A 10,204-nucleotide genomic window follows, 5' to 3' on the forward strand; every position below is an offset into this window, starting at 1 on the left:
CCTTCCTGTCTTAAACAGGAACGTCACACTAGTGGCTTATCCAATCCGCTGGAACACTCCCAAAACCCAGTGAAGTCTGGAATGTTTCAACAAATGCCGCTATAATCAATCCCTTTAAAGCCCTTGGATGCAGGACGTCAGGTCCTGGCAACCTGTCTATCTTTAGTCGGTCAAATACTTTGACCCTCATGATAGAGGATGTTCCACCTGGTTTATCTGTTATTTTCAAATTTTATTGCGTCGTCCACCATGAAGAGCAATACAAAATATTTGTTTAAATGACTGGCCATTTCCCTATTCCAGTTTATTAATTCCCCAAACTTGGTTGAGCTACACTCTTTACATACACATACAGGTTCCCGTTGTTTGTTTTAGCATTTCTGACAATTTTATTTTCCTGCCTCTTTTCACTTTTCAGTCACCCTCTGCTGGTTCCTAAAAAAAATTCCAATCCTCTGGCCTACTACTAGCTTTCATTGCTTTGTATGCCTTAGTTTGATTCAGTGCTCTCCTCGACCGCATCTCTTAACCACAGATGTTTTTTCCTTCTCATCCAACCTTGCTTTTTGACCAGAATTTTTTGAACGTAATGAAATCGCCTCTTAAATTTCAGCCACTACTCACTCATTCACTGACTTTCCCCTTAATCTATTTTGCCAGCTAGCTTTAGATAAATTACAGAAGTGTGAAGGAAGAGTTAAGTTTTTTTTTTAAGCTGAGGACACTAGTTTGAGACCATCTCTTCCTCAAACAGAATTTGAAATTCTATGTTCTGATCACTACCTTCTGGAGAATCCTTAACTATAGCGTTTCTTAAAACAGCTTGTTCCTGTGTAGTGGTGCAATGTACTGCACTAACAAACAATCCCTGAAGCATTCTACACATTCATTTTCCCTATTACCCTTGCCCATCTGTGTCCAGTCAATAGATAGATTAAAATCACCCATGATAATTTTAGGGCCCTTCTTACACACCTCCATTGTTTCCTGGTTTATACTTTGCCCTAAAGCGAGGCACCTCCTTGAGGGAATAGAAACAGCAGCCATTACTAGGTTGCTATTCCTAATTCTCCCCAAACTGGACCCACATTGTGATCAGTTACATGTATACCATTTCTCAACATAGCACAACCATCTTCCTTTGTTCACGAAGCTCTCCCACTTCCTCTTTTTTGGTTAACTCTTCTAAAAGGTCTAAAGCCCTTGAATAGAGTTCCAAATATTGGGCACCCTGTAACCATATCTCAGTAACAACTATCAAGTCAGTGATTTATTCTTAACTGTGCCACCAACTCATCCACTATTTGAATCCAAGCAGCATTTGTAAAAACAACGTTAGGCCTCAATTTATTTCACTACTGTTACTTAATTACTGTTACTAATTTCTGCTGCACTCTTGTGCATCTTTTCCACCCCTTTCTATCATACTTTGATTACTGCTCACCTCTTCACTACATTTTGCTTTTTAAAAATTATTTCCCTTCAATTGAACCTTCCTCACATATTAGTTTGTTTAAAGCTCCATTTACAACCCTAGATACATGAGTCACCAGAACACTAGCCCCAGCATTGTTCAAATGAGGTCTGCCCCATGAGGACATCTCTTCCCCCAGTAATGCAAGTATCCCATGAATCAGAACCCATTTGTCCCACAATCTTTGACTCAGGCATTTATTTCACTACTCTTACTTACCTTACATCAATTTTCAATTGGCTCAGGTACTAATCCAGAGATCATTACTTTATGGTTCTGTTGTTTAATTTAGCCTGAGCTGCTCATAATGCCTCAGCAGATCTCTTTCTAGTACTACCTATATTGTTGATACCTACATATACCACAACTGGACTCTTCCCTTCCCACTCCAATTTACTCTCCAACCCAGAAGAAATGATTCAATCTTAGCACCAGATAGGTAACAGCCTTTAGGACTTCAGCTCTGATGCATAAAACAGCATCTATTCCCCTTTTGTCCCTGCTATTCTTACGTTTTGTGTTTCTCTGCCCAATTAATGATGCTCTGGAACACAGCGCTGCAGCCAGTTTGCTTCCCTCCCTACGGGCTGCACGCTCATCTCGATTTACACCACTAGTCAAACAAAACAGAGCCAGAATACCCAGCAAAGAGCTACGTGATTTCCTGTGATGTCAACAGTTGAAACAGACTAACATGGTTCTTAGATGCCTGTATATATGCCCTGCCAAGGCTACCCTTTTGATGCAGGTACTCTTCTCTTCATGAAGCTGCTACTCTGTTCCAGAAGCACAAGGACCTCCCCTCTCTTTCTTTTAGGTCCTTGTGACTGCCTCCAGGTCCTCCTCTCTTCTACTTCTTCAGATGCCAGTGACGGTCCTCCTCTCTCCTGCTCCAATGATCCTGCTTATTATCAGATGTTGCTCCAGACATTTGGTCAGTCTTCCCTCCCCCCCGATTTAGTTACATAATTTCTTTATACTGAATTATGGGGCTGTCACTGTTAGCTAGATAATCATAACTTGCCCGACTTAATTTTTCAGATCCAACACTGTCATGTTCCATGTTTGACTGGAGACATACTGAACGCTACTATATGCACATGTTCCATACACTTACTACTATTCTATGTTACTCTACCATAGAAGTTCTACCTATTTTTTGAAAAGCATTGAAATTTGATGACAGATTTCCTAGTTTACATTATGACCAGACTCAATCAGCTTAATTAGTACAAACTTTCCCTCTGTACAATGCAAAATACCAATAAGTCATGCTTTCCAGTGAGCCATTTTGTGAAACAAAATAAATCAAAAACAAAACACAACATCATAATTTTCGAGTTTGATCAAGGCTTGAATTTCAAGTGCTTTTTTAAATAAAACATTACTACTCCTGTCTTTGCCTTAACAAAGGTGCAAAAGTACAAAATTAAAACGATCTATAAAAGGTATTTATCTGTTGCAGAAATCAGTCAATGGATTGAGGACTTGGGCCTACAAACACTAATATTTACCTCGTTATTGTTTTCACCATCATCTCAGTGGCACTTATGAATGCAATTTACATTAAGACAGAAACACAAACGTAACTGCTCAAACTTCTTTAGAAACATTATCCAATGGTCCAAAACTGTGTCAAATGGTTACCTGAGTTTTTATCATATCAGGGTCATCCTCCTCAGTTGGTTTCTTTACAGAAGGCTTCCAGGCATGTTCTGCCTTCTTAAGTTGTATGTCATCATTTAGAGAGACGGTTGCAATAATTTTGCGCGGCTCTTTTCTTGGGCCTTGCTGAGACCTTCTCGCACCCATACCTGAAGGCTTGAAAATATTCAACGTGCATACAGTTAGTCTTTCAGGAAAACATTTGTACAATTACTATGTGCAAAATTCAAACTACTTCAGGCAATAAATGGACAAAGCCAAATTTGAAGTAAAATTCCAAAACAAAACGGTAACAGAGACTATGTCTCTTTTTAAGTCAATCATTTAAAACCAGGAAAAATGCTCACCAAGTGAGTTGACTGCACTTACGGCTTTCGTAAAGCTATGGCTAATGAAAAGTTTAATCTCACCTTGCCTCCAAGCACTGGTTCAATATTCAGTCCAATTGAGCAAGACAGCCCACAAACAATTAACAACACAGCAAGTTTGCTTCTAATTTTTGAAACGGAATTCCCAATCAGATAGCCTTCCAATTTGTAATAAGGTAGGTGAAAAGTGAGGACAAATTAAAAATAAAAGGGTCAAGGGGAATGGCAGAATTCAGAGATCAAGGAATGACCCTCCAGCATGCATGGCCGGTAGGCGTCTCACATACCATCAAAGGTTGAAAGATCAAAGAGATGCTGAGGCCTAAAGATGGCTATTTCAATATGTTGTGGCTATAAAAAGAGTGCAGAACAGAAAACTGAAGCAGAGGAGAGGAAAGCAGATTTGTACTCCTTGTCAGTTACTGGGGGTCAGTGAAGATGCTAATACACATGTATGATTGCATTAGATATGGAAATACAAAATTTGACTATAATCTTTCAGCTTGTAAACCAGAAGATGCATTTAGAACATCAAGCCCCAAGTATTTATATGGCTAGACTGGAGAAGCTGGGATAGGTTTTATTGAAAAAAGAAAGTTGAATAGAGATTTGAGAGGTAGTATTCAAAATCTCAAGGGTAAAAAGTTAAAAGCAAGGAAAAACCACTCACACTGGTGGAAGAGGGTTGACAGCACAGGACAAGAATTTGAGGTGAACAGCAAAAGAACAAGTTAATCGGAGGAAAAACCTTTTCAGCTGGCAAATATACCAAAATGTGTGACAGAGGCAGATTCAATTGTGGTTTTCAACATGAAAAATTGGATTAGCAGAAGTGAAAAAGTACAGAGGGATTACAGAAAAAAAAGACACAAGACTGGATCTAGGTTAGCTTCTGTTTTAGAAAAAGTGTGTTGGATTACCATTTAAATAGCCTCCTATGATATAACACTGGTTGAATCCTTCATTCCAAATTGTCAATTCAAACAGTAGAACTCTATTTTCGTAATTTCCATTAAGGTTCTACTTTGGACATCAAGTAGTATATATTGCTTTTGGACAGGGAAGAAAAGGCTTATTTACTGTATTACCTGTGACACTAGCAGATACAGCATCTTTCACTTAGAATCAAAAAGAACAGTCAAACTCATGTAAATATGTCCCACTGAACTTCTAATAAGTGAATGAATTTGGTCTACGAGAAAACACAAGAACACAGCAAAAATCCATTGTGCTTTTGTTTGAATTATTACATAATTAGAGCACCAACAACCTCAAATTCTGTTTCACCATTAGTACACAGATAGATGCCTAGTCAAATATTTTTGTCACGAGCACTTGAGAAGTTAAGTGTTAGTTGATATTTCAACGTGATGACTGCTTAAATTATGCACCTTAGAACATTCCATCTTTATTACTTGACTATAAATTGCCAAAATTCAACTTACTAGGCCTCTTCCAATCGGCTGCCGTCCTAGATTAGCAAAAGGTGGTGTGAAGTCTGGGCCACAGTTCATTCCAGTCAGTCTGCTTGGGTCAAGGGGACGAAGTGGAGTCTTGTTTGCCTGCAAAATGAAAACAAAATTTAAAATCAAAAGCACCATAGAATGCAAGATTGACTATTCCCAAATAGGAGACTGAACACATCAGTTAGACTCACCCGTACAAGTTTAAGCTGTGATATTTATATTCTGAGTCTTGCACTTCCATCAGTCTGTAATGCTGGCGACGTTCTCCTTTCTAGCTTTTGCTATGCATCTGTTGATGCATCAAAGGCTTTTTTTTATTTGTTCTAGGGACATGAACATCACTGGAAGGGCCAGTATTTGTTGCCTATCCCTAAACCACTCAGAAGGTGATGAGGAAACTGCTCTACGCAGCAGCTTAAAATAACAATGCCTCACTAAGGCATTTCACAAGTCAGTAAAGATTCAAGCACAATGTTGCTATTCTGGAGTTAAATACATGCGAAATAAAGACAAAATATTGCAAGTGCTGAAAATCTGAAATTAAAGTGTTTTAGAAATTTAGCAGATCTGGCAGCATATATGGAGGCAGATACAGGGTTAATGTTGCAAACCTTTGTTGAAATCAGACTGGGCTCAAAACGTTAACGTTTTCTCTCTCCAGAGATAATGCCAGATTTGTTTCATATCTCCAGCACTCAGGTTTCATTTCACATTCATTGCAAGATTGGTAAAAGTTGCAAATCTTCTTCACGAGAATATTAATGAATCAATGCAGCATTTTCACGGTCACCTTTGCCAACATCAACTTGTTGAATTTCATAATTGACTTGAAAAACAAAATTCAAATTCCTATGCATTACTAGTGCAGTAACATCAGCTTAACCCATCAGATAAAGCCAGACTATCAACGTGGATAAGGCTGAGACAGGGAGAGGCAAGACGGAGTGGGAAGTGGAGAACAGGAGGTTTGGGGTGGTGCGGGGGAGAAGGGGAGGAGAGTAGGCAGGGGAAGGGGGAGGTGGTGGGTGGGTGGGCCGGCCGGCCAGGGCGGGGGGGGGGGGTACCGGGAGAAGGAAGTATGGGACCGAATGTGCCATACTCAACGGGACAGCAATTTCAGATCTGGCATATGCATGCCAGACCGAATGGCATCTACTACATTGTGAGGAATTGTGGAATGTTTACAGCACCAAAACAAGTCGTTTAGCAAAAAACAGGTAAGTTCATCCTCATGTTTCAGCTCTATACAAGCCTCTCCCACTGTTCTTCATTTAACGCCATCAACATGATATTCAAAGGAATAGAAAAATATGTGTTTTTCTATCTTTGCCTCAAGTACAGCGGCTCCTTACCACCGTTTCTTGTGGTAGGAAATCCACATTCTAACCACTCTCCGGGTAAAGACATTTCTTCCAAATATCCTATAGGAATTACAAGTGACTTGCCTAATTTTATGGCCATCTCAACATCATTGCTGCATCTACCATCCAACACAGTCCCCTTCAGTCATCTATTTCACGATGGGGTCTAGAAACAGGAGGGTATACCTGTACACCTTTCTATGATATGATTGACTGGAATTAGATAATATCTTCATAAAAACAGGCCAATCATCAAGAATATTGTCACAGTTTTAATTTGTTCTTTTAATTTGTGAACATCTTTCAAGCTTTTGATGTGTGCCAGAGTGAAATCCTAGAACTTAAAATGCTTCCAAATTACAAACGCCAAATATTTTAGAATCTGGAAACTTGAAAATAAGAGCAGCAAATGCAAAAAATAAAAGTCAGATCAGACAGCAGACTTTCTGCAAAGTGTTACAAGTTCCAGGCTGATGACCCGTCGCCAGAACTCAATCATAAAAACAAATCAACTTTATACATCCACAGAGACCGTATGTGATCTACTTTGTACTTCTGTCATTTTCCATTTTGAATTTTTCAGATTGTCATTTTAAAAACTTACTACTAAAAAATAAACCTGTCATCTAACCAAGAAGTGCACTGCATACCTTATCCAACACAACATCGCTAATTGCAGGTAGGCCTTCAGGTTTCTGCATGCTGGCAAAGATGAACTGGAACCCCAAAAGAAATTCTCGGTCGTACTTCTTTTTGTCTTCAGGATTAAGCGGTTTCCAATTCTCTAATGGGGCAAATAACAATAAGTAAAAACAGTTAGAAAATAAATTTTACATACATTTCAACTTTATACCCATTACATAACAATCAAGTATTTAAATTAATAGTGTGCTGTTCAAAGCTTGCATCTTTGAGTAGGAACAGAATTGAAAAAGGGAAGCCATGAAAAGGACTTCCTGCAATCAGCATTCACTCTCCCAAGTGACTTTCAAAGGCTGATCTTGTTCACAACTTTGATAATGAAACTTACGCAGCAATGAACTTCCAGCCACACATTCAGCCATTATACCAAGACTGCCTACATTCACCAACTAAAACACGGTCCTACGTAGGCCTTGTTTCTGCTCACGTACTGTTAAAATATTCTTTCACGTCTTTGTTACCATTACCAATGACATGCAGCATTCACCTGGTCAAGCTCTATCTTCTATTCTAATATAATCTTCAGCTCACCCAAAACTATGTTGTTTGAATTGTAAACCTCGCTAAATCAATTGATTCTTAAGCTAAGTGAACAAAACTAACTCCTGGTCTGGCAAGGCCTCTGCACTAAAATTGTCTTCCGAATACATGAATCCTTCCACGGCTGCTTTCCTCTTCAAGACCTGCAAACATTTAACCATATTCCACCAGTTCCTGAGATAGTAGGAACTGCAGATGCTGGAGAATCTGAGATAACAAGGTGTAGGGCTGGATAAACACAGCAGGCCAAGCAGCAGAGAAGCAGGAAAGCTGACATTTCGGGCCTAGACCCTCCTTCAGAAATGGGGGAGGGGAAGGGGGTTCTGAATAGGGAGAGAGGGGGAGGTGGATAGAAGATGGATAGAGGAGAAGATAGGTGGAGAGGAGACAGACAGGTCAAACAGGCAGGGATGGAGCCAGTAAAGGTGACTGTAGGTAGGGAGTTAGGGAGGGGATAGGTCAGTCCAGGGAGGACGGACGGACAGGTCAAGGGGGCGGGATGAGGCTAGTAGGTAGGAGATGGGGGTGGGGCTTGAGGTGAGAGGAGGGGATAGGTAGGAGGAAGGACAGGTTAGGGAGGCGGGGACAAGCTGGGCTGGTTTTGGGATGCGGTAGGGGGAGGGAAGGAGATTTTGAAGCTTGTGTGTCCACATTGATACCATTGGGCGGCAGGGTTCCCAAGCGGAATATGAGGTGCTGTTCCTGCAACCTTCGGGTGGCATCGTTGTGGCACTGCAGGAGGCCCAGGATGGACATGTCATCTGAGGAATGGGAGGGGGGGGAGTTGAAATGGTTCGCAACTGGGAGGTGCAGTTGTTTAGTGCGAACCAAGCGTAGGTGTTCCGCAAAGCGGTCCCTGGCAACCATCTGGAAACCAATATCCATTTCAAGCCCACCAACTCCCACAGCTACCTAGAATACACCTCCTTCCACCCACCTTCCTGCAAAAACGCCATCCCCTATTCCCAATCCCTTCGCCTCCGCCGCATCTGCTTCCAGGATGCGGCATTCCACTCCCGAACATCTCAGATGTCCTCGTTTTTCAAGGACCACAACATCACTCCCCCATCAGTGGTCGAGAATGCCCTCGACCGGTGTCTCCCGCAACTCATCCCTCACACACCCTCCCCACAATAACAAAAGTTGGATCCCCCTCGTCCTCACGTACCACCCCACCAACCTCCAGATCCAACACATCATCCTCCGACACTTCCGCCATCTGCAATCCGACCCCACCAAAAGACATTTTTCCCTCCCCACCCTTATCTGCTTTCCGGAGGGACCACTCTCTCCGGGACTCCCTTGTCCTCTCCACACTCCCGGCACTTTTCCCTGCAACCGCAGGAAGTGCTATACCTGCCCCTACACCTCCCCCAACACCCCCATCCCAGGCCCTAAGACGACTTTCCACATCAAGCAGATGTTCACCTGCACATCTGCTAATGTGGTATACTGTATCCGCTGTTCCCGTTGTGGCCTCCTCCACATCGGGGAAACCAAATGGAGGCTTGGGGACCGCTTTGCGGAACACCTACGCTCGGTTTGCACTAAACAACTGCACCTCCCAGTCGCGAACCATTTCAACTCCCCCTCCCATTCCTCAGACGACATGTCCATCCTGGGCCTCCTGCAGTGCCACAACGATGCCGCCCGAAGGTTGCAGGAACAGCACCTCATATTCCGCTTGGGAACCCTGCAGCCCAATGGTATCAATGTGGACACACAAGCTTCAAAATCTCCCCTCCCCCTACCACATCCCAAAACCAGCCCAGCTTGTCCCCGCCTCCCTAACCTGTCCTTCCTCCTACCTGTCCCCTCCTCAAGCCCCACCCCCATCTCCTACCTACTAGCCTCATCCTGCCCCCTTGACCTGTCCGTCCTCCCTGGACTGACCTATCCCCTCCCTAACTCCCTACCTACACTCCCCTTTACTGGCTCCATCCCCGCCTCTTTGACCTGTCTGTCTCCTCTCCACCTATCTTCTCTATCCATCTTCTATCCGCCTCCCCCTCTCTCCCTATTTATTTCAGAACCCCCTTCCCCTCCCCCATTTCTGAAGAAGGGTCTAGGCCCGAAACATCAGCTTTCCTGCTCCTCTGACACTTCTAGTTCCTTGCACTTTTCCTATTGCAATCACTCCACTATTGACAATCATGTTGAAACATAATTAGGCCCCATCAAGTGCCCATTTTTCTCTTCTTCCAACAAAATCTAGAAGTCAAATGGTAACCACGAAACAACTGATGTAAAAACCCATCTGGTTCACTGATGTCCTTAGGTAAAGAGATCTGCCATTCTTATCTAGTCTGCCGCATCTGACTCCAAAGCCACAGAAACTCTGAACTGCTCTCCCAAATGGCTAGCAAGCCACCTAAGGTCTTGAAATGAATGAAACCAGGCAGGCCACCAGGTTTTGATCAGGGCACTGCAACAACAGCAAATTCAGCCTTTTTGATGCTGCCTTCCCACACACCAATGCACTGTGATTCAAGTAGGCCTTGCCCAGACAGTGATTAATTGCCATTCAATATCATACTCTTTCCAGCTGGCCAGAGTATGGGAACTTAATCTGCACTCGGCTATTCAAATTATAGTCATAAATTCAAGATCTAGGTAACACCTCTGACA

General features: G+C 42.5%; 1 protein-coding gene across 1 annotated transcript in view; it reads right to left on the reverse strand.

Annotated features, from left to right (window-relative positions):
- Positions 1-3,094: 3,094 nt before the first annotated feature.
- Positions 3,095-10,204, reverse strand: part of LOC109933394 (eukaryotic translation initiation factor 4 gamma, 1a) — a 44,662-nt gene continuing 37,552 nt past the window's right edge. Inside the window, exons 8-10 of the mRNA XM_048621499.1 lie at positions 6,985-7,118; positions 4,953-5,069; positions 3,095-3,295 (exon numbers count right to left, since the gene is read on the reverse strand). Of these exons, the coding sequence (XP_048477456.1) occupies positions 3,110-3,295; positions 4,953-5,069; positions 6,985-7,118 (437 nt within the window). The 3' untranslated portion in view covers positions 3,095-3,109. The remainder of the gene's footprint in view (positions 3,296-4,952; positions 5,070-6,984; positions 7,119-10,204) is intronic.

Source organism: Rhincodon typus, unplaced genomic scaffold (assembly GCF_021869965.1).
Source record: "Rhincodon typus isolate 14 unplaced genomic scaffold, sRhiTyp1.1 hic_rhity00000717, whole genome shotgun sequence".
NCBI lineage: Eukaryota > Metazoa > Chordata > Chondrichthyes > Orectolobiformes > Rhincodontidae > Rhincodon > Rhincodon typus.